The sequence below is a fragment of the Phacochoerus africanus genome, chromosome 16 (genome assembly GCF_016906955.1).
Source record: "Phacochoerus africanus isolate WHEZ1 chromosome 16, ROS_Pafr_v1, whole genome shotgun sequence".
Taxonomy (NCBI): domain Eukaryota; kingdom Metazoa; phylum Chordata; class Mammalia; order Artiodactyla; family Suidae; genus Phacochoerus; species Phacochoerus africanus.
In genome coordinates this window covers 10559649-10584718 of record NC_062559.1, presented here as the reverse complement: position 1 = coordinate 10584718, position 25070 = coordinate 10559649, and the positions used below count along the sequence as shown (strand labels likewise).

Sequence of the window (25070 nt, the reverse complement as noted above, 5' to 3'; positions counted from 1 at the left end):
ACCCGACGAGGCAGCCACCCACCTTTCAAAAGCATTCAAGAGCTTCGTGTTCTGGATCTTCTTTATCTTGTCGATCTTGAAGTTTTTCATGGACTCTTTAAAGAGCTCACTTACTTTGACATATTCCGGAGTGTCGTTATGGATCTCGAGCAACTAAAACATGATACGCATTTTTAAAAAATAAACAAAAATACACACATGTGAAACGGGAAGCACGTAAGGCATGATAGGTCCATATGTGTGGCCACCAATGCCATGGAGCATCCCTGCCGGGCAGAGGACAGCCAGTGGGGTAAGCTGGCTTAGGGTTTCCGCGTCTGGCAGGTCACTCCAATACCGAACTAAATGGCACTGGGCCTGACTTAAGGCTAAGAAAGCATCATGGCTGAAGACGAAGGGAGTGTCCCCCTCCCCTGGTGTATGACTTAGTCCAGTGACCTGGTGGGTTCTTGCCTAAAGCCGATGCAAGGGCAGAGGCATGGGAGGTACCCACGGAGCCCAGGCAAAGCCCTGCACACAAAGCTGGACTGTGATGGGGGAGCCAAAGGATCCAGGAAGAGTCTCGCCCCAACCCGGCGAGGCGATGTCGGAAGGCACGCTTCGCCTGCCCTCGGACGCCAGGTAGTGGACACGTCACTTTTACTGAGTTCTCATCCTTAAATGAGAACTAGTGTTTATTTTACAAGGTCGTCCTGAGGACCAGTCCAAAGGAGACTGTGTGTGCCCGGACCGTGGAACAGTGAGGTGCCCCATGGAGGAGCTGTTCTCTGGGAAAGTGATACTGGACACCATATAGATGTTGGCCTTTGCATCCCGATGCAAGAGTTTTGCAGAAGCCATTCATTCACATATACACATGGAGTTCCCATCATGGCTCAGCAGTAATGAACCCGACTAATTTCCATGAGGACATGGGTTCGATCCCTGGCCTCGATCCTGGGTTAAGGATCCGGTGCTGCCATGAGCTGTGGTGTAGGTCGCACACACGGCTCGGATCCTGCGTTGCTGGGGCTGTGGTGTAGGCTGGCAGCTATAGCTCTGATTAGATCCCTAGCCTGGGAACCTCCATATGCTGTGGGTACAGCCCTAAAAAGCAAAAAAAAAAAAAAAAAAAACCCAAACACATACGTATTGCAAAGTACTTCGTCCCACCTTTAAACAATTCACCCACTAAAAAGTAAACACCCAGTACCTTGTAGCCACTCGAGGCTGAGAAGTGTGTGTCCCACTGAGGAAGGAATGTCGGGGCTGGAGGCTCTAATTGTGGCTGCACCTGGGGAGGGCTGCAAACAACAGTGAGAAATTCACTTGGCTCTCTGTTTCACGTGCCCAAGTCACTTTCTATGCTTAATTTCAAGGAAGACAAGGTTCCTCAGATACTTTCTCTTTGTATTTCCTTTTTTTTTTTTTTCTTTTTACAGCCACATCTACAGCATATGGACGTTCTCCAGCCAGGGGTTGAATCAGAGCTGCAGCTGAAGCCTATGTCACAACCACAGCAACAATGGATCCGAGCCACATCTGAGACCTATGCTGCAGCTTACATCAACCCCGGATCCTCAACCCACTGAGCCAAGCCAGGGATAGAACCCACATCCTCACAGAGACAACATTGGGTCCATGACCCACAGAGCATCAACAGGAACTCCTCTCTGTATTTTGTTTTTTTCTTTTTGGCCGTACGCACAGCATGAGGAAGTTCCATGGCCAGGGACTGATCCCAAGCCACAGCAGTGACAATGCCAGGTCCATAACCCACTGAGCCACCAGGGAACTCCTTCTCTTCATATTTTCTTTGCACAACATCCCCTGCATATTCCTGGTACAGACATACCAGTACTCATGCTTTTTTAAAAGGGGCAAATATTCATGATTTCATAAATAATTATTTCCCATTGATTTAAAATATAAAAAACTTGATCCTTTTTTACTTCTTAACCTTCAAAGGTCCTAATGTGTTAGCTTTAAGTAAATTTGTCTTACAGCTTCTTTGTCAAGTGATAAACATTTAAGTACTTTTGGGGGTATAGGGGAAAGAATCCTGCCTTTCTTGTACGAACTGTATTTCAGGGTAACCATGCAAGTGGGGGTTCTCTGCATGACCCCCCCCCAACTAACACATACATAGGGGTTTATTGTATACTTTTCTCTAAGTTTGAAATTTTCCATAATGAGAAAATTTAAATTTTAAAAATACTTCAAGGGAGTTCCCTTTGTGGCTCAGTGGTAATGAACCCAGCTAGTATCCATGAGCTGTGGTGTAGGTAACAAACATGGCTCAGATCCCAAGTTGCTGTGGCTGTGGTGCAGGCCACCAGCTACAGCTCTGATTTGACCCCCTACCCTGGGAACATCCATATGTCGGGGGTGTGGCCCTAAAAAAGACCGAAAAAAAAAGAGAATCTGAGCCCAGGGTAAGAGCTTCACCCAAAGTCCCTGTGAGTTTGAGGGAAAGACAGATTTCCTGCTCTAGAATTCTTCCGGTCACGCTAGGCTGCTTAACAAGTACCTTACTCAGAATTAAAGCAAAAGGAAACAGCAACTAGGAGAGGCGGTACATTTCAGAGAACAGCGTCTGGATTCGTGAGGGACTGGTTGAAATCAGTGCATGAGCATCTCAGACATGTGGCAGCAAGCAGTGCCTCCCATCACCTACCCCATTCCCCGTTTCATCTGCTTCACATCCCAGTGGGACACAAAGGTCGGCCTTCTGACGACATCCTTTTGCACCTTGGAAGCTATGTTTGTCTGAATCATTCCTTTAGACAGAAAAAAAGAAAACACAGATCAAGAGTTAATCCTAGAAAATGATTTTTTTTTTGGTCTTTTTGTCTTTTAGGGCCACACTGGTGGCATATAGAGGTTCCCAGGCTAGGGGTCCAATAGGAGCTGCAGCCACCAGCCTACGCCAGAGCCACAGCAATGTGGGATCCAAGCCACGCCTTAGACCTACACTACAGCTCATGGTGACACTGGATCCTTAACCCACTGAGCAAGGCCAGGGATTGAACCTGCATCCTCATGGATGCTAGTGGGGTTCGTTAACCACTGAGCCATGACGGGAACTCCTAGAAAATGATTTATTGTTATTTTTCAGAGGCTAGCAACCCAGCAAATATTCATGACTCAACCTTACATGAAGGAGCTGAGAAAATCCTTTTGGATGGAAATTGCTCATGATAAAAATGCGTATCCTTCACTGCCCTTATTATAAGACCCAAGAGACAAAGAGGCAAATGAACAGTCTATCATTAACCTCATCTTTATTTCTTCCCCCCTTTTCTTTTCTTTTCCTCTTTTTCGGGCTGGGCCTGTGGCATAGGGAAGATTCCTGGGCTAGGGGTCAAATCAGAGCTGCAGCTGCCGACCTACGTCACGGCCATGGCCACACCAGATCCTTAACCCACTGAGCAAGGCCAGGGATCGAACCTGCATCCTCATGGATACTGGTGGGGTTCGTAACCTGCTGAGCCACAACAGCAACTCCTACTCTTTAAACCAAAGTCAGGTGGTAAAGACGAGAGCCAGGACAACCAGATAACAAGACATCACCCATGAAAACTGTCCTCTACCAGGCATCGGTGATCATGGGTTAGAACGAGGTAGCTATATCCTGAAGTTTTTTCCTACCTCGAATGTGACGTATCATTTTCAATTCACGCATGCTGTACTCCTAGATCTAAGCTTTTCCCAGCATGAGTCCTTTAAAAAGTAAATTACTGGGAGTTCCTGTCGTGGCTCAGTGGTAACGAACCAGACTAGCATCCACAGGGATGCGGGTTCAATAACTGGTTCAGTCAATGGGTTAAGGATCTGGAGTCGCCGTGAGCTGTGGTGTAGGTCGCAGGCTCAGCTCAGATCCTGTGTTGCTGTGGCTGTGGTGTAGGCTGGCAGCTGTAGCTCTGATTCGACTCCTAGCCTGGGAACTTCCATATGCCGCAGGTGCTGCCTTAAAAAACAATAGGAAAAAAAAAAAATATTATCCTACATGGCTAGTGAAAAGGCAGAAGGTAACCAGATCTTTCTAGGGGGCTCAAATAAACATGGCAGAAGGCAAGGTCTTTAGGAAAGGTGACAGATCAAACACTGACCTAGATGATGAAACCTAAAAGGAACAGCAAGGTTCTAACATTCCGAAGGCACCTACAGGCCCAAGGACTCTAATGCAGTCATTGGCACCTGAAAATTCTGCCTCCACCTGGGAAGCAACCCGCCTGGAATCAGAGATTTTTTTTTTTTTTTGCAGTGGGTGGTGGGCGGGGTGGAGTATGCATCTGCGGCCTGTGGAATATCCCAGGCCAGGGATCAAACACACCATAGCAGCCACTGGAGCTGCTGCAGTGACCACGCCGGATCCTTAACCCACTGTGCCGCAAGGGAACTCTCGGAATCCAGAGATTTTTTTTTTTTTGTCTTTTGTCTTTTGTTGTTGTTGTTGTTGTTGTTGCTATTTCTTGGGCCGCTCCCGCGGCATATGGAGGTTCCCAGGCTAGGGGCTGAATCGGAGCTGTAGCCACCGGCCTACGCCAGAGCCACAGCAACGCGGGATCCGAGCCGCGTCTGCAACCTACACCACAGCTCACGGCAACGCCGGATCGTTAACCCACTGAGCAAGGGCAGGGACCGAACCCGCAACCTCATGGTTCCTAGTCGGATTCGTTAACCACTGCGCCATGACGGGAACTCTGGAATCCAGAGATTTAGAATGGCAGCGCCAGAAGTACCCCCAGAGACCACGTCATCCTGTCCCCCATTGTACAATGCTGTTCCTAGTGCTTTTCCCAGAGCTGCACAGCTACTGTGTGTCAAGGCCAAGGCTCTGCAGCACAGGTCGTCCAGCTGCCACTGGCTCCCACCCCCGGACTGCTTGTCTTGCTAGAAAGAACCCCAGTCCTGAGCGCAGCTCCCATGGCCCCTGTGTCCCCTCCCCTACATGGAGGCTGCAGGCCAGCTTCCCACGAAAGACACCACCGCCACATTCCCACTTACCTGGGAAACTCAGCTCGAAGTTTTGTGAGCCTGCTTGAAATGGCACGATTCCCCTCGGACAGGATAGAAAGAAAGACTCCAGGTACGCAGAGTCAATGTTTGAAATTTGATTGTCTTTCTATTTTAAAAAAAAAAAAAAAAAGGAAAGACTTCAGGAGGCTTTTAAGACATTTCTGTCATGACAGAGCTTCTGTATTTTAGCCCTGGGATTTGATTTCCACACGGGGCCACATCACCCTCTTCTGGGCTTTTCTCCACTGTGGGGCTGGGAGCACAGCTGACCCTGCAGAGACTAACCGTACCTTTGGTGGAAGCCTGAAAAATAGAGCTCTTTACAGTATTCTTTTTAAGTCTACCATAAAATATGACCGAGAGTTCCTGTTGTGGCGCAGCGGAAATGAATCCAACTAGGAACCATGAGGGTGCAGCTTCGATCCCTGGCCTCGCTCAGTGGGTTAAGGATCTGACATTGCTGTGAGCTGTGCTGTAGGTCGAAGACACGGCTGGGATCCTGCATTGCTGTGGCTGTGGTGCAGGCCAACGGCTACAGCTCAGATTCAGTCCCTAGTCTGGGAACCTCCATATGCTACAGGTGCGGACCTAAAAACAAAACAAAAAAATAAAATAAAATAAAATAATAAAATATGACTCAAGTGTACAGAGCAACCTGTACCCGACGAGCAGACATCAGGGCTACACTCGTTGTCTAACAGAATCCAACCCCCTGGCATGAAGTAGAACATTGTGGCTATTTCAGCCTATCATATGATGAGAAAGCGTGGTTTCAAGGTGGAATGAAGGCGGAGTTCCCATTGTGGCTCGGTGGTAACAGAGCCGACGAGCATCCATGAGGACGTGGGTTCGATCCCTGGCCTCGCTCAGTGGGTTAAGAATCCACCATTACTGTGAGCTGTGGTGTAGGTCGCAGACGTGGCTGGGATTCAGCGTTGCTGTGGCTGTGGTGTTAGCCTGGGAACTTCCATATGCTGCTGGAGTGGCCCTAAAAAGCAAAAAAAAAAAAAAAAAAGCTGGGGGGGCGCTTATTGTGTATTCTTTTTTTAAATTTTGACTTTTTCCATTATAGCTGGTTAACAGTGGTGGTTTTTTTTTTGTTTTTTGTTGGTCTTTTTGCCTTTTCTAGGGCCCCACTGAGGCACATGGAGGTTCCCAAGCTAGGGGTCAAATGGGAGCTAGAGCTGCCAGCCTACACCACAGCCACAACAACACGGGATCTGAGCTGCATCGGTAACCTACACCACAGCTCCCGGCAACGCCAGATCCTTAACCCACTGAGCGAGGCCAGGGATTGAACCTGCAACCTCATGGTTCCCGGTTGTATGCGTTAACCACTGAGCCACGACAGGAACTCCTACAGTGTTCTGTCTTATTATGTATTCTTGAATTTATGTCTCAGTTTCAGTACCCAGGTCTTGGCTTTTGTCTTGTGCCTACACTATTGCCTTTCTTGGCTTTCTAGAGCTGTGGCTTGCCCTGGGCCTGGGCAATGAACTCCTGCCCTCAAGGCCAGCTCTCCCAGTGGCTAAGCTTGGCTATCTGCGAGGAAACTTCTCCAGGGTCTGGGTCTGCACCCCCTGCCTGATGCAAAGCCCATGACTCCTCCTGGCTCCACCTCCAGTCACTCCTAACTCTGTCCTCTCCGTGGCCCCCATCTGTGTAGGCGCAAGTCCTGGCTTAGCACCTAAACTTCCACCTCTTAATTCTACCTTCCAGAGAGTTCACTGTCAAAACATACGCATCTACCCTTTTTTGGCCAAAGTTTCTATTCTCCCCGTTCCTATCAAGAAGGTTCCTAGCCCAGAAATTTCAGTTGTCCAATTCTTTTTTTTTTTTTGTCTTTTGTCTTTTTTGTTGTTGTTGTTGTTGTTGTTGTTATTGCTATTTCTTGGGCCACTCCCACGGCATATGGAGGTTCCCAGGCTAGGGGTCGAATCGGAGCTGTAGCTGCTCTGGCCTATGCCAGAGCCACAGCAACGCGGGATTCGAGCCGCGTCTGCAACCTACACCACAGCTCACGGCAACGCCGGATCATTAACCCACTGAGCAAGGGCAGGGACCGAACCCGCCACCTCATGGTTCCTAGTCGGATTCGTTAACCACTGCGCCACGACGGGAACTCCAGTTGTCCAATTCTTATTAAAAATTCAGTCAGAAGTTCCCATCGTGGCCGAGTGGTTAATGAATCCGACTAGAAACCATGAGGTTTCGGGTTCGATCCCTGGCCTTGCTCAGTGGGTTAAGGATCTGGCATTGCCGTGAGCTGTGGTATAAGTTGTATAAGTTGCAGACTCTGCTTGGATCCCACATTGCTGTGGCTGTGGTGTAGACCAGCAGCTGCAGCTCCGATTCCACCCGTAGCCTGGGAACTTCCATATGCTGTGGGCATGGCCCTAAACAGCAAAAAAAAAAAAAAAAAGTCTCTTGATGTTTTACTAGGGAACATGAGTGACAGAATTTGTATAAATTTAAATATGATGTATTCTCTACTGAGCGTTCTTTAGGTATCTTATCTAATCACCAAGCTGAAGAACTGGAGTTTATAATTTCTGCTTCCACCGGCCCCTCACGGGGAATCACTTTTCCGCAAGTGCACTCTGCCACAATCCTCGGCTAAACGAAGAAGAGCCCATACAGAGCTCACCATCACAGGGCTTTTCAGGCCAAGGTGCTGGCTGGGTCGCTGGGAGAGAGGAGAGCAAAGAGGAAGGAGACCTGGAGATGGAGCCCCGAGCCTGGGCCTCCTTGCCAGGGCGGCTCTGCTCGACCCCAGCTTGTGCATTCAGGTCCTGAGGGACCTAACGGGGATCTGCCGCTAGGACCGCTGGGGAACCAGCGCGCGACTGCAGAGGTGCTGGGGCCCCGGCTGGAGCCCTCACTCATCACGGCGTACATGGTCCCCCTCTGCGGCCCCAAAGGAGATGTTTTTCTCAGGTCTCACTAACAGAAAAAAAGCCGTGCTTCTCCTGAGGAACTGGTATCTTCTTCCCACAGAGGCACAGGGACCTTGGAACGGACCGTGTTTCTTTGCTCACTTGGGCAGCTAGGGAGCTCAGAACCAAACAGGCGGTGGTCCATCAACTTCTAACGACAGAGAATCTGACGCTGGCATTTCCTCATCCCTCCTGTGTCTTCGTTTTAATCTCTTGCTTTTCTTTTCTCTTTCCCATCACTTTGATTTCATTACTTATTTAAGCTCCCTCCACCTCCTCACCCCTCTGTCACCTTCAAATATACATATATATGTATACAAAATGTATATATGTACATATATATAAAAGAGCACACGCACACACACACACATTGTCTTTTTAGGGCTGCACCCGTGGCATGTGGAAGTTCCCAGGCGAGGAGTCAAATCAGAGCTGCAGCTGCTGGCCTACACCACAGCCACAGCAACCCCAGATCCTGAACCCACTGAGCAAGTCCAGGGATCAAACCCTCATCCTCATGGATAATAGTTGGGTTCGTTACTACTGAGCCAAGATGGGAACTCCCTCAAATATATATATATATATTTTTTGTTTTGTTTTGTCTTTTTGCCTTTTCTAGGGCCGCTCCCGCGGCATATAGAGGTTCCCAGGCTAGGGGTCAAATCAGAGCTGTAGCCGCCAGCCTACGCCCGAGCCACAGCAACTCGGGATCCGAGCCGCCCCTGTGACCTACACCACAGCTCACGGCAACGCTGAATCCTTAACCCACTGAGCAAGGGCAGGGATCGAACCCGCGACCTCATGGTTCCTAGTCGGATTCGTTAACCACTGCGCCACAACGGGAACTCCTATTTCTTAATTTAAATTTTATTTTGTACTGGGGTATAATTGATTAACAAGGTTGTGTTAGTTTCAGGTGTACAGCAAACTGATTCAGTTATGTGTACGCATATATCCATGTTTCTTCAGATTCCTTTCCCATATAGGTTCCTGAAACGAGTTCCCTGTGCCATACAGCAGGCCTCTCTTTTTAATCCTATGAATCAAAGTGAAGAAAGACATTACACGGAAGCTCTGCTTATCTAAACTTCTCTCCCCTGTTTCTCCATCCCTTTGTGGGTAAGCCTAGCATCTTCCAGTCTCTCTGAATCCAGCCTGTGACTGAATCCCAGTGGCCACCTCCATCAGTCTTCTGATTGCTCACTCTTGCCTCCTCTTCTGGCTGAAAGCAATGGCCTCTGTACATTTCTGTACCAACACATAGAGAGTCATCTCAAGGGGAGTTCCCGATGTGGCTCAACAGTAACAAACCCGACTAGTATCAGCAAGGATGCAGGTTGATGCCTGGCCTCGCTCAGTTGCCGAAGAATCTGGCATTGCTGTGAGCTGTGGTGTAGGCCGCAGACACAACTCAGATCCTGCATTGCTATGGCTGTGGTGTAGGCTGGCAGCTACAGATGACCCCTAGCCTGGGAACCTCCATGTACAGAAGGTGTGGCCTTAAAAAAAGCAAAAAAGAAGTTCCCGTCATGGCACAGTAGAAACAAATCTGACTAGGAACCATGAGGTTGCAGGTTTGATCCCTGACTTCATTCAGTGGACTAAGGATCTGGTGTTGCCGTGAGCTGTGGTGTAGGTCAGCGGCTGTAGCTCCGATTCAACCCCTGGGCTGGGAACCTCCACACGCCGTGGATGTGGCCCTGAAAAGACAAAAGACCAAAAAAAAAAAAATTATAATTATAATTGTTATGATGCAATCGGAGTACATACTTGCTGAAAAAGAGCGGACAGGGCTGTGGGTATAACGTAAAAACGTACCGCATCCTCTACCAGGTCCCGGCCCCATGGTAACCAGGCAGGCATCAGAGTTTCTTCTGAAGTTGGGTAGTTTACACAAGAGTGTCCACAAGGAGGCAGTGTACTCACCTTCTCCCCATATCGAACCCATGTGTCAGGTCCGCTCTTCCAGTACCAAACCCATTTCGTGGTGAAGACAGTACCGGGCGGCTTCGTGACAGATGAAGGCGTGGAGAGGCGTCGGATGGGATTATAATCACAAGTCATCTCCTGGAAATTGAGTTTATAATTTCCAATAGAAAGGCTGAGAAGGGAAAGCTCAGTGTTAACAACATGCCTCACTGAAGCAAAACGCTTGTTTTCCATACTTTCCACACCGTGGTCGTCCCTGATAAGAGGACAGAATTAAAACTGGAGGGCTGAAGGGGATCTCTGAATTTCCTGTATGCAGCTTGCAAGGAAAAACTGCAGTACAGGCACGTAACCTGCCCATCCCACATATTTAATGGTGTCACAAAATGTGTTCTTCCTTTGAGAAATATTTCCAAAGGAAACTGTACCCACAAAAAAACATTTGAGTGGCTCTGTGTTAGACAGTCAGTGAGGGAGTGCCCGTCGTGGCTCAGTAGAAACAAATCTGACTAGTATCCAAGAAGATGCAGGTTCGATCCCTGGCTTTGTTCAGTGGGTTAAGGATCTGGTGTTTGGGTGAGCTGTGGTGTGGGTTGCAAATGCGGCTTGGATCCCGAGTTGCTGCGGCTGTGGTTGTAGGCCAGTGACTACAGCTCCAATTTGACCCCTAGCCTAGGAACCTCCACATGCTGTGGGTGCAGCCCTAGAAAAAAGACAAAAACAAAAACAAAAAAAGTCAATTAGAAACTCACAGTAGGTCACTTTCTTCAGTATTTATTTATTTATTTTTGTCCTTTTAGGGCTGCACCCACGGGATATGGAGGTTCCCAGGCTAGGGGTCGAATCGGAGCTGTAGTCACTGGCCTACATCACAGCCACAGCAAAGCCAGATCTGAGCCGCATCTTGGACCTACATCACAGCTCATGGCAACACTGGATCCTTAACCCACTGAGCAAGGTCAGGGATCGAACCCACAACCTCATGGCTCCTAGTCGGATTCATTTCTGTTGCCCCACGACGGGAACTCCCTCAATCATCATTCTTTAAATAGTTATCAAAGTGCAGACCGAGACTTTTGCAGGGTGCCAGCCAGGTCAAAGTTATTCTCATCGTAATATTAAGACATTACTTGCCTTTTTCACTTTCATACCCTCACGGGGGCACAATGGAGTTTTCCAGAGGCTACATGATGTTGGATTTCACAACAAAATAAATTTGCAAAAATACAGAACAATTTCATTCTTCACAACAAATTTGGTTTTGTTTTGGAAAAGCTACTTTTGTAGTTATACATATATATAGTTGTAAGCGCTTATACGTATATGTCATTATCAAAGATGTTACATTAACATAAATGAGTTTATTATTGGTTTTTAATGAATTAATTTCATTATTTTCATTGAATCAATAATCCTTTAATTTTTCTCAGTTGTGATTTTTTTTTTTTTTTCCTATTTAGGCTGTGCCCACGGCTTGGGGAAGCTCCTGGGGGCAGGGGCTAAATCTGTGCCACAGCAGCAACCCGAGCCACAGCAGTGACAGTGCCAGGTCCTCCACCCGCTGCACCACAAGAGAACACCTCAGCTGTGATCTTTAATGCGGAATACATGTCAGTATACACATCAATAGAAGTTCTTTGGGATCGTCAATACACTTTAACACTACGTAGGACTCCCAAGACCAGAAAGTTTGGGATCGGGGATGTTCGATCAGGAGCAATTTTGCCACCCGAACATTTGACAGTCCTGAAGACATCTCCGGATATCAAAACGAGCGTTATCACGGGTGGGTGCCACGAAGGATGCTACACTGGCCCCCAACAAATAATTATCTGGTCCCCAAAGTCATTAGGGCCAAGGCTGAGAAACCCTGCTTCAGGTTTATCTGGGGGGGGGGAGGGAAACACACCCAGAAATAAGAAAATGGTTGATGTCACCCTCTAGTGGCAAAATGCAGCCACACAGACTCTCTACCCCATTTCACTAAATGTGCGGATGATGAAATGTCCCTATTTCCCCTCAATATTTCCTTCTAAAAAAGGAAATAGACACATGCTTAGGAGTGGTACTGCCCCTACCAGCCCTACAAGAAACAGAAATGGAAGGCAGCCTCTTAGAAACCGCCAGGATACAGAATACAGCAAGCAGGAAGGAAGGCAGGACATGCTAACGCGTTCAACCAAATCCTGCCCAGAACTATATGAAGTGACTCAAATCATTTCCTCAAACCATGAAATTAAAGAAAAGTCCCTCTTTTCTTTCTTCTTTTTTGGCTGCACCCATGGTGTACGGACGTTTCCGGGCCACATATCAAATCTGAGCCAAAGCTTCAATCTGCGCCACAGCTACAGCAATGCTGGATCCTTAACCCACTGAACCACAGAGGGAACTCCGCCAAAGGCTCTGTCAAGCTCATCATTCAATCCTTGTAATAGTCCTGTGATGAGCTGAGAGGAATACAAACTGCCCCCTGCGTCGTATTATTCTCCAGGACATGTGCCAAGTATCAACAAATACTGTGTCCTTGTTTATTTCACCTAAGGGAACAATCCCAGAACCCCTTGTATCAGCCAGGCCCTGAGTGACTTCACACCTGCCCCACTTATACTTTTTTCTTCATTAACCCAGCAGGCATTTGCCTTTTTTATCCCAAGAGTTAACCTGAACGGCATCCTGAGGGGAACCTGCTTTTTCTTCTTCCCATAAACATAGCACTAGGCGTTCCTTTGATGCTGTGGCTTTCATAAGCCAGTCCGGCCACCAACTTACACGGAGACTTTGGGGTCACAAAAGGCCTCCTCGACATTCTCCATGAGCGAGAGGTCCATCCAGGTGTTCGCACTGAGCATCTGCCACCGGTAGGGCAGGTGGAAGTGAACTTTGCTGCAGGTCTCTGCAAAGACAGAAGAGAGGTCTGACTGATTCAGCCAAATTCATCGCTAACTTTCCCCATCAAGGTCTGCCGTCGCCAGCCCGCCAGCCCCGCAGGCGCATGGCCTGGCTCCACCGCCATTCATGCTGGCCCCTGCCTGTACTGCCCCAAATCCTTACTTCCATGTTCCTTTATCACCCATGGAGATGCGCCAGAAAATGAAATGCTCCCCCCCCAGAAGCCACATTATCCACAAGGAAATCTGAGGTCATTGTAAATTTACAGTTACCTTCTGCACTTGCCTCATGAATTTATTGAGTCGAAAGGCTCTCCAGCATGGCCAACTGCTTGTTTCCTTGAAGCCCTGGCCTAAAAAGCACCCCTTCCAGAAGAATTCCCTCACTAATCTCTTAGGCTTCTGACCTGACTTCTATTTTGTACCCCCCAGCCAGTACCCCATCCTTAGTTTGGGCTTTATTATTCATGTATTTTAGGCAGTTTTCTAATCTGCGGATGTTCTGATGCCCCATTTTAATGACAAACTCATTGAAGAGAGGCCTGCATCATTGTTTAGCCTGCATCTCCCTTGCTTTACTGGCAGAGAGCAGGGCATGCAAAAGATAGCCATTCAATGACTACTTGCCGAATAACAAATTAATATCATAAGCCTATAATCTATAAGTACAGAAAATAGTTCTGTTTTTCACAATTTGCCTTATGTTTAGATTGTCTTGAAATGTCTAAAAGTGTACGGAGTTCCCATCGCGGCTCAGTGAAAATGAACCCAACTAGTAACCATGAGGACTCGGGTTCGATCCCTGGCCTCGCTCAGTGGGTTCAGGATCTGACGTTGCCATGAGCTGTGGCGTAGGTCAGAGACGCAGCTCAGATTTGGCGTTGCTGTAGCTGTGGCGTACGCCAGCAGCTGTAGCTCCGATTCAACCTCTAGCCTGGGAACCTTCATATGCCAGCGGGTGGCCCTAAAAAGCGAAAAATAAATAAATGAATAAATAAATGACTACTTCAGTAGCAGTAGAGGCAGACTCGGATGTCACGGGGAAACCCACAGAGCAGTACTGCCTGAGATTTGGCAGATTCAAAAGTAGCAGCATTTGATACAGTCCATTCCTGCCTCACACTCATTAGAATGGCTGCTACAAACACACAAATTAACAAAACCAGACATTAACAACGGTTGGCGAGAACATGGAGAAATTGGAGCCCTGATGCACTACTGGTGAAAATGTAAAATGATACAGCTGCTATGGAAAATTGCAGCTCCTCAAAAGACTAAACATAGATTTACCATATGGTCCAGCAATTTCACTGCTGGGATTATACCCCAAAGAACGGAAAGCAAGGTCTTGGATAGATTTTTGCACAACTGTGTTCACAGCAGTACTACACACAGTAGCCAAAGGTAGAAACAACTCAAGAGTCCATTAGCGGATGAGTGGATCAACAAAACATGCTAGAACGTAATGGGATGACACTCAGCCTTAAAAAGGAAGGAAAGTCTCACAAAGGCTACAACATGGACAAATCTTGAGGACACTGTGGTAAGTGAATAAGCCAGTGTCAGAAAAAGACAAATACAGGAGTTCCCATTGGGGCTCAGAGGGTTAAGCACCTGACTAGCGTCCATGAGGACGTGCATTGAATCCCTGGCTTCACTCAGTGGGTTAAGGATCTGATGTTGCTGTGAGCCACGGTGTAGACCAGCAGTTGCACCTCTGATTCAACCCCTAGCCTGGGAATTTCCAAGAAGAAAGACCAAAACAAATACTATGTGACATCACTCACATGAGGGACATAGAGGAATCACACTCATAAAAACAGAAACCAAAACTGTGGCTGCCAGGGGATCCCTTGCCAAATGGGTTCAGAGTTTCAGTTTCACAAGACGAAAAGGGTTCTTAGAGACTGGTGCACAACCAGATGAATGGAATGATCACTACTGAGCTATACACTTAAAATGGGTAAGACGGTGAAAGGGTAAAATCCATCTTATGTATGTTTTCCCATAATCGAAAAGAACATTTTTTTTTTTTTGTCTTTTTGCTATTTCTTGGGCCGCTCCCACGGCATATGGAGGTTCCCAGGCTAGGGGTCGAATCGGAGCTGTAGCTGCCGGCCTACGCCAGAGCCACAGCAACACGGGATCCGAGCCGCGTCTGCAACCTACACCACAGCTCACGGCAACGCCGGATTGCTAACCCACTGAGCAAGCGCAGGGACCGAACCCGCGACCTCATGGTTCCTAGTCGGATTCGTTAACCACTGAGCCACAACGGGAACTTCGAAAAGAACATTTTTTTAAGTTAAAGGTTTTTATGTTTGGGGCCATACGTCTAAGAGAACACAGGGCAGAGTCTCCTCTTCAGACACAAAGTGAGTGCATCTAAGACCACAAAGTGATCAAACAAATGAAACAGAAGTGGTGCCTAGGTCTGGAGCAGAAGCAGGCAAGGGAGAGAGTGATGCAGAGCAAGAGGGCAGCAACACAGCCCAAGCCATCCCATGGGACATTTCTATAGGAAACTTGGTAGAAGGGGACAGTGAACAGGTGTGGCTCATTGGCTGGAATGACACACAAGCCACTGGTTATGTTGGGCACAGGTCCCTCAGTACTCACGAGAGGGGCAACTGCAAAGAGCCCACGGCCCAGAAGAGGCAATGCATAAATCACGACGGAAAATGAACTTTGAAAATGTGTCTGCTGGGATACTTTGGCTTGCTTTTAGTATGTAAAAAGATGAGTCCTTGATTAAATATAATAGTTCACTTAAAACTGAACTGCAAAAGGAGAAAGTATAGGAGTTCCCCTGTGGCACAGTAGGTTAGGATCCAGCACTGTCACTGCAGTGGCTTGGGTTGCTGCTGTGGCGTGGGTTTGATCCCTGGCCCGGGAAGTACCACACGCCACAGGCACATTCAAAAAAAAAAAAAAAAAAGAAAGAAAGAAAGAAAAACATAAAGTATAATGACCTGCAGGGGTGAAGTGGCTGTGGTTTAGGGTCAACACCCAAGGTCTGCCTGTGCATCTGTGAAACAGGTTAACAACAGAACCTAAGGCTGATGTGAAGTTTAAAGAAGATGCAGGGTCAAGAGTCCGAGTATTGCAGCTGACATAGGGTAAACAATCAGCAAACGTTAGCCACATCACTGTAATAAAGTTTCTGCTTCCAGAAAGTGCTAAAGTTACTTACCAAGCTGACAACCCTTATCCAGATGGTCAAGACAAATTTCATTTGAGCCGTGGTCATCCATCATGGAAGATGCAGTACTCCTGGCGTCAGGTGCAGAACCTACAAAACAAAAAAGGCTGCATGTGCGCCGATCCTAATAACGAAACCAAAAATCAAGACATCTGGTCTCAGGGGGAAAGGATATCTGAAACGGGGGCCCAGTTCAGGAAAATTCCTATGATTTAGGAGTTCCTGTGGTGGCTCAGCGGTTAGTGAACCTGACTAGCATCCGTGAGGACACAGGTTCGATCCCTGGCCTCGCTCAGTGGGTTAAGGATCCGGCATTCCTGTGAGCTGCGGTGTAGGTTGCAGACGTGGCTCGGATTTGGTGTTGCTGTGGCTGTGGTGTAGGCCAGCAGCTGCAGCTCTGATTTGACCCCTAGCCTTCAAACCTCCATATGCTATAGATGTGGCCCTAAATAGACAAAAAAAAAAGAAAAAAGAAAATTTCTAAGATTCATGTATCGCTCATGAGAACCTACAGCCCCTCCATGAAAGCACACGTGGACATAAGGGTCCCCTGAGAGTTATGTTTATTTCTTAAACCATGGTTGAACTATTCTTGTTCTCAATAAATGTGGCCGCTTCTTCCATAAGGGTTTTACGGTTGGTCCTTCCGTCTTCACCTGTCAGTCTCCCATCAGTATCACTCCTTAACCCAAGACCTCCCCACCCTTTAATAACTGCTAAGGAACATCCAAAGAGAAACCACCAGCCATAGCTGCTCTGCTGGAGACACTAGACACGGGGCCCCCTTTGTTCCTCCATGAATCTTTTTTTTTTTTTGGTCTTTTTGTCTTTTTAGGGCCACACCCACGGCATATGGAGGTTCCCAGGCTAGGGGTCGAATCGGAGCTGTAGCCCCTGGCCTACACCACAGCCACAGCAACATCAGATCTGAGCCCCTCCCCTCTGACTGCTGATGTCAAGCCTGAACCAGTGGCACCAGTTTTACTGACATCAGCCGTCTCATCCATCACTTTACTAGAGCCACGAGGTGGCACTGCAGACAGACCAGCCCAGAATGTCTTCTCTATGCATTTACCGTTACCAAAGGCCGCCGCAGCTGCATCTTCTGCCACTTTGCCAGCCGGCTGGAGATGACTGTGAGCAGTGCCCGCGTCCGGGCTTCTAGGTAATGACTTTTCTCTCTGTCTGCTAGCTGCGCTTTTGTAGCTTAAAGATTTCCTGGAAGCGACATCTGTGGCCATTGCATCAACGTTATTATGAAAAAGCTGGAAAGGCTGGCCATCTTGATTCCCACTTCTGCCCTCGAGGTTCACGAAGTCCGAGGAAAAGAGAGTCGGGCTCTTGCTGGTGGTCGTGGCTTGGGGCGTTTGGGGAGAACCGAGAGGAGAGAAGGTGACGGCTTGATTAGGAGAAAACGAACTCTCTCTACTGGGGTCCTTGTTGTTCTGCCAGGAGGTGGGGCCCTTCCAGTTGGGAGCTGGGGTTGAAGCCAAACTGAAAATAGAACCTCCGCAATTCACCAACAAAAGAGACTCTGGGCTGCCATTCTCTAAAAAACTCTGGCTTCCTCCCACTGGACCTGTTCCTCCCTGGCTGGTGGCCGCAGACGAGACAGAGGAAGGCTGAGGGCAATCATGGCTTCCCAAGCCCTTGAACTTGGTGGCAAGATGCTCGACAAGGCCATCGTCTGGGGAGGACTGGCGGCCGGCAGGGTCTGGACTGGGTGTGCGGGACACCCGAGCAGCAGCCGAAGCAGGTGGAAGAAATTCGACACTGTCCTGGCATAATCGCTCCCTGCTCTTGCTTCTCCCTCTGTCTCTATGATGGGAGGAAGGAGCTGGGAAAGAAAAACAGAACGATGGAAGTTAGCGTTCACATGACCCACTTTTGTAGAAAAATGTTTTACGGAACTATCATTGATTTTCAGTATGGTATTCATTTCTGCTGTAGAGCAAAGTGACTCAACTCTACGGATTTATTTGTTTTCCTTTTCTTTTCTGTTAGAGTGTGTCACAGGTTATTGAATATAGCTCCCCGGGCTCTGCAGGAGAACCTTGCTGTTTATTCATTCTGTATATACTAGTTTGCACCTGCTCACCCCAAGCTCCCAATCCACCCCGCCCCAGCCCCTCAGGTCTGTTCTTTCCATCTGTGAGTCTGTTTCCGTTTCATAGATAAGTTTAGAACTGACTTCTCACCCCTGCCCCTCCTCAGCTTTTCCAGGTTTGCTCTCCAAGTTCCACCAAATTACTGGGGTGTGAAAATCTTGAGAAGGTGGTCATGATGACGAAGAATCCCCTGTCGGACCAGAAGAAAACACCATCCTCCGGCCCAGGATAAGAGGTGAACTGACCCTGGCTCTTCTCGACTTCTCTCCTGGGACTCTAGCCCCCAAACGCCCACACGCCTAGGAGGCGCTGTCCACGGTCCCCTAGTTCCAGTCAACAGTCACTGTGATGGCGAAGGGGAGGGCACACAGACTAATGCCAATCACAGAAGAGCTTCCGAAATTCGTTCAGAGTTTGCCCACACTGTGGTGGAGGTGTACCCAAGAAGTCAAGAACGCACAATACTTAGAAAAACAACAAAAAGGAAACTTCAAAAAAGGTCTGATTTCATTCAAGCTAAAATATTTTCCAGAGTCCTTCATCTAGCCCCAAATGCCCAACCATAAGTGAATAATAACCCCCCAAATTGGCCTCTCAACATACATAGTGGAATACTACTCAGCCATAAAAAAGGACATAATGCCATTTAGAGCAACATGGATGGACCTAGAGATTACGATACTAAGTGAAATAAGTCAGAGAAAGACTAATATCATACGATATCACTTATATGTGGAATCTAAAATACGACAGAATGAACTTATCTATGAAACAGAAATAGACTCCCACAGAGAACAGCCCTGTGGTTGTCCAGAGGGAGGGGTGGCGGGGGGCAGGGTTGGGAGTTTGGGATTAGAAGACACAAACTAGTAGATATGTATGTATCCTTGAAGGATAAACAATGAGATCCTCCTATATAGCACAGGGAGCTATATTCACTAGCCTGTGACAGACCATAATGGAAAAGAATATGAAAAAGAAATTTTTTTTGCTTTTTTTTTTTTAGGGCCACACCCATGGAATACGGAAGTTCCCAGGCTAGGGGTTGAATTGGAGCTACAGCTGCCAGCCTACACTACAGCCACAGCAGCTTGGGATCCGAGCCGGGTCTGCAGCCTACACCACAGCTCATGGCAATGCTGGATTCTTAACCTACTGAGCAAGGCCAGGGATTGAACCCGTATCCTCATGGATACTAGTCGGATTCATTTCCAATGCACCACAGCAGGAACTCCTGAAAAATAATTTATGTCTATGTATAAATGAATCACTTTGCTATACAGCAGAAACTAAAACAGCATTGTAAATCACCTATACTTCAACAAAATAAATTTTTTAGAAAAATTGGCCTCTTTCTAGAAACATGGTAAGTCACAACCCCGGGAAGCAGAGAGGAAGGAGGGAATGAGCATGTATTGTGAGTGTGTGTGAAGTGTGGTATGTACGTGTGTGATGTTTATATGTGCCATGCGTTGCGCTGAGTGTGTATACGCATGAAGTGTGTGCCAGTATGTATTCAATATGCATGTGTGGTATATGTGTGTGTGTGTGCGCATGCATGCATGGGTGTGTGTGTATGTGTGTGAGGTACATGTATATGATACATCGTGGGTGTGTGACATGTCTGCTGGTGAGATGTGTGTGTGTGGTGTATGCAGTGTGCACGAGTGCGAAGTGTGTCTATGAATGCACGTGTGAATGCACTTGTGTTTGTGTGGCATGTATGTGTGCGAAGTGTGTGCCGTGTCTGTATTGTGCGTGTTGTGTGCGAGCTCTGTGCATGTGTGGGGGAGGTACGTGTGTACGTAGATGGTTGTCTTTGTGTGTATGTGTGTGGAGTACGTGCGTGTGTGGCAAAGGGATATAGCACAAGCCAGCCTCCTCCTCCGTCTACAACACTTAACTGGGTAGATTAACTACTGTGACAACAAATAAAACTCTCTCTCACATATGATAAATGTATGTTGGGAGTTCCTGTTGTGGCACAGGGGGTTAAGAACCTGACTAGTATCCATGAGGATTCGGGTTCGATCCCTGGCCTCGCTCAGTGGGTTAAGGATCCAGTGTTGCCATGAGCTGTGGTGTAGGTCGCAGACGTGGCTCGGATCTCATGTTGCTGTGGCTCTGGTGTAGGCTGGCAGCTGCAGCCCTGATTCGACTCCTAGCCTGGGAACCCCCATATGCTGCGGGTGTGGCCCTAAAAAAAAGCAAAAAGCAAAAAAATTGTATTGAGAAAATACACCCAAACCTGTTCCTTCAGAGGTTCAGAGAACACTCTGATATGGGAGAAAAAATAGGAGACATGGAATCAGAACACGTGAGCGCCCCTCCTCTCTGGTGGTAAGAGGCCCTGAACGCATTACTTTTCTTGATTCACCGTATTACCCTTCATTCTTCTAAAAATGATTTAAGGCTGGCTGCAAGAAAAGTCACTTAGTGTTTCCAAGCCTTGTTTCCTCATCCATTACATGAAGCCAAGAGTACACCTGTCTTTCCTCATGATGTTGCTGTGAGGAACTGTAATGAGACATTTGAGGTGAAAGTCCCTTGTAACCGGAAACCATTTCTCAGATACAAAAAGATGGAATGGTTTAGTACCTCTCACAGAATCTTAGCATTAGGTATTCTATTGGCTTCATAAAACTCATCTCCTCTATACCCATGCCATAAAGACATTAAAACTGCAAGTATTCATTCCAGTAAACAATATGGAAATGCTTAAGAAACAGCTCTGTTCACTTTACACCCATTACGATGGCTGTTATTCAAAGACAGAAACTAACAAGTGTTGGTGAGCAGGTGGAGAAACTGGGACCCTTGTGCATTACCGATAGGCATGGAAAATGACACAGCCACTGTGGAAAATGGTATGGTGGTTCCTCAAAAATTTAAAACAGAATTACCATGTGATCCAGGAATTCCACTTCAGCGTATGTACTTAAAAGAACTGAAAGCAGGGTTTCAAAGAGATATCTGTATACCCATGTTCGTGGCAGCATAACTCACAAGAGCCAAAAGGCAGAAGCAACCCAAGTATCCATCGACAGATGAACGTGTAAACAAACTCTGGTACATCTATACAGTGGAATATTATTCAGCCTTAAAAAAGAAGGAAATTCTCACACAGGCTACAACATGGATGAACTGTGAGCACATGATGCCAAGTCACAAAAAGGCAAATACTACATGATTTCACTTATATGAGCATCCTAGAGTAGTCAGATTCACAGACACAGAAGCTAGAATGGTGGTTGCCAGTCGAACCTGACTAGTATCCATGAGGACTCAGGTTGGATCCCTGGCCTCGCTCAGTGGGTTAAGGATCTGGCATTGCTGTGAGCTGTGGTGCAGGTCACAGACACAGCTTGGGTCTGGTGTTGCTGAGGCTGCGGTGTAGGCTGGCAACTGTAGCTCTGATTAGACCCCTAGCCTGAGAACGTCCATATGCTGTGGGTACAGTCCTAAAAAGACCAAAAAAAAAGAAAGAAAAGGTGGAGAGCACTCACCTCTAGCCCCGGAGGGTTTCTTTCGGCGGTGTCTGCTGTTGCAGATGTCCTGGATATTCTGGACGACGCTTGAACTGAGCCCGTGTTCCCTCATGACGGCCAGGACCTTTCTGTCCATCAGGTTGTGGGACCGGAAGCAGTTGGAATAACTGCAGTTCCCTCGGGTAAAGTGTTCACAGACATGGAGCCTTTCACACGGTGGCTGCTGGTTACAAATCTGCCTTCCACCCTCTCCCTTATAATTTTTGCATATCTACAGAAGAGAGAAAGAAACAACAGCCAAAGATAAAACACGTTTCTGTAGGTACCGCACGAGCATTAAAGAAAGCTTATATAAAAATCTCCACGAGGGAGTTCCTGTTGTGGCTCAGCGGGTTACGACCCTGACGAGTATCCATGAGGACTTGGGTTGGATCCCTGGCCTCGCTCAGTGGGTTCAGGATCCGGCGTTGTTGCCGTGAGCTGTGCTGTAGGTCGCAGAGCCAGCTCATCTGGCGTTGCTGTGGCTGTGATGTATGCCGGCGGCTTTATAGCTCCGACTCAACCCCAGGCCTGGAAACCTCCATATGCCGCGGGTGTGGCCCAAGAACAACCAGCAGCCTCACACACGATCTTTGGTTAACATTCCTGGTACCTTGTTGACAGAACTAAGGGTGCTCCTGCCGGAAAAAAGGAAACCATCTCCTCCCTTAATGGGCACACTCCAATGAAATGAGTTTACATACCAGGACGTCAGATTTGCCTGATGCACATATGTCCTCACAGGTCAAGGTCAAGTGGCAAAGTGTGGACATGCGAAGTTTTTTAGGGCAGGCAGTGGGTTTTGTCTACTGCTGCCTCCAGAATTTAACTCAGTCCCTACCCTTGCAGGCGTTCCTGAGTGTTCCTTGAATGAATACAAAACAATGGGTGAAGGGAGACCCACAAGGATGCAATGCCTGGTCCAAGCTCACACAGGTGGTGAGTGGCAGAGCCAGGACTTTGAGGGACAGGCAAAGATCATCCTCCATCACCCACCCTTGGAAGTGGCTGAACCCTGGCCAACCCCCTCCAACACAAACCTTGGAAATATTCCACCTTCTCCCCCAGGTTACAACACCCCTTTAGAGACTACCCTTGCCCAGAATTTTCAAATAGATAGTTATGTTTTCAATGCTCTGGTCAATGTGCCACTACAGGAACCAGCTCCTCAGATCCTCGGTTCAGGACAGAGTGCTGCCCCCTCGTCTGCGATCCTAACCCTGACAAGTGGTAAATGGCAATTCAGTTACCAGCTGAAAATACACTTCAGGCAGAAACCTTCCCACAACCACCTGCTAATCATGGGCACTGAATTCTTCTTTTATTTTATTTTATTTTTTGGCTTTTTAGGGCTGCACCTACAACATATGGAGGTTCCCAGGCTAGGGGGTCAAATCGGAGATGCAGGTGCCAGCCACAGCCACAGCCACAGCAATGCAGAATCTGAGCCGAATCTACGACCTACACCACAGCTCACAGCAATGCCAGATCCTTAATCCACTGAGCAAGGCCAGGGATCGAACCTTTGTCCTCCTGGATATGAGTCAGGCTCATTTCTGCTGCGCCATAATAGGAACTCCTCAATACCATTCTTTAAAGAGCATCCTTTGCAGTTCCCATTGGGCTCAGCAGGTCAAGAACCCAACTAGTATCCATGAGGATGTGGGTTCGATCCCTGACCCCACTCAGTGGCTTAAGAATCTGGTATTGCCACAAGCTACGGAACGAGTCGCAGATGCGGCTCGGATCTGGCGTTGCTGTAGTGTAGGTCTCAGCTGCAGCTCCAATTTGACCCCTAGCGTGGGAACTTCCATATATCACAGGCACGGCCATAAATAGAAAAACAAACAAACAAAAAATCTTGATTTTCAAATCAATATTCCCATGTGGATGTGACTTGATTATCTGCCATTGCCCCTATCTTTCTTCTAACAACAGATGCTCCCAAGTTTTAACTGGACATGTAGTTACCCAGCCAAAAACTACATTTCCCAAGTTCCCTTCTACCTAAGTGTGACCATGTGATAAGTTCTGACCAATGAGATGAGAGCCGATGTGCTTTATACACTGTCCAAGTAGCATCTTTTAAAAAGGTAGTTGCTTGGCGTTTCATTGCGGTCCAGAGGGTTAAGGATCTGGCACTGTCACTGCAGCAGCTTGGGTCACTGCTCTGGCATGGGTTTGATCCCTGGCCCGGGAACATGCCATAGGTGTGGTTGCCCCCCCCACCCCTACCTCCCGCTGCCAGCAAAAGGAAGCTGCTTGCCTTTCATTTATTCCTTCTCTACATTCCTGTTGGCTAGAAAATGGTGACAATGAGAAGAGCCTTGCTGGATGTGGAGGAGGAAGCCAAATACTGAAGGAGAACAGAGATTATCTACTGGTCCAGTGATAGAACAGATATATTTAAGATAACAAGGCTGACCTACTGGCCAGAGTCCCTGCATGGCAATGTGGAATTTGGCTGCATGACCATCAGACTATCTGCCTGCCTACATCTAAGCAAGACCAAAAGTTGGCCAACTATTTCTGTAAAGGATCAAAGAGTAAATATTTTAGGCTTTGCAAGCCACTCAGTCTCTGTTGCAAATACTCAGCTCCCTCATGTATGAGAAAGTGGCAAGAGACAATACATAAATGAATAGGTGTGGCTGTTTTCCAATAACCTACAAAAACAGGAGGTAGGCAGGATTTGGTCCGTGAGCTGTGGTTTAATGACTATCAAGTGATAGAGAAAGCCATGTTTTATTTGAATCACTGCATTTTCAGGTCTCTGTGTTAGGACAACTTAGCCTGTACCCTCAACCAAAATACCCTGTCCTTATTCAAAGCCTCACGTCAAAGCCCACCTCTTCCAGGAGGTCACCCAGATGTAAAGCATCCACCCACTGGTCTTACTGTTACTTCTTCAGATCACACTTGCTCACAAAGGGTTCGCTCGAAGCCTGGCGCAGGAGGCATTCCAGACCCAAATTCTTGTAAAACTTCAAATAGGAAGGGAATTGCTGGAATCCCCCAGGTCACAGAGCAACAGCCATCTGCTAACTGCCACCTGCAGAGCCCTGGTTCTAAGCTTCCCTGCTCCCATTCTAACATGCCTATGACACGCTCCCTGCCTCTCAAACAAAGGAGTCGGAACTTACCTCTGGCAAAAAAAAGGGGTCACTTTGGACAAGGAGCACGGCTAATTCCTCTTTGTTCAGTCCAGAGAGCTCATGATTGTTCAGGACTCTGAAGTTCTCGTCTGAGAGAACCTCGTGAGAATATTTGCATAAATTCCTGGAAGAAAAATGACAACTGTCAGTGTTTTCACTTCACAGAAAGTAAAGAAAAATCAATCACCCAGGTAACTTTCAGTCATTGAAAATCAATGCCCATATACTTTGGTAACAAACATAGGTTGGTCTTTCTTCAAGAAGACACTTGAAAGGGAGCACCTGTTGTGACTCAGTGGCAACGAACTCGACTAGTATCCATGA

The 25070-nt window shown here is 47.5% G+C and overlaps 1 protein-coding gene across 5 annotated transcripts in view; it reads right to left on the bottom strand.

Moving 5' to 3' along the window:
• The window catches only part of ZC3HAV1 (zinc finger CCCH-type containing, antiviral 1), a 57803-nt gene that overhangs the window by 12024 nt on the left and 20709 nt on the right, over positions 1-25070 (bottom strand). For 3 of the 5 annotated variants that reach the window (XM_047762896.1, XM_047762899.1, XM_047762897.1), the window contains 10 exons: positions 24735-24870; positions 21571-21823; positions 17032-17793; positions 15948-16046; positions 12636-12759; positions 9864-10038; positions 4990-5107; positions 2657-2759; positions 1193-1283; positions 23-153 (listed from right to left, as the gene is read on the bottom strand). In XM_047762896.1, coding sequence (XP_047618852.1) covers positions 23-153; positions 1193-1283; positions 2657-2759; positions 4990-5107; positions 9864-10038; positions 12636-12759; positions 15948-16046; positions 17032-17793; positions 21571-21823; positions 24735-24870 — 1992 coding nt within the window. Of the gene's footprint in view, positions 1-22; positions 154-1192; positions 1284-2656; positions 2760-4989; positions 5108-9863; positions 10039-12635; positions 12760-15947; positions 16047-17031; positions 17794-21570; positions 21824-22295; positions 22457-24734; positions 24871-25070 lie in introns of all 5 variants that reach the window. The other 2 variants (XM_047762900.1, XM_047762901.1) reach the window with 2 other exon arrangements.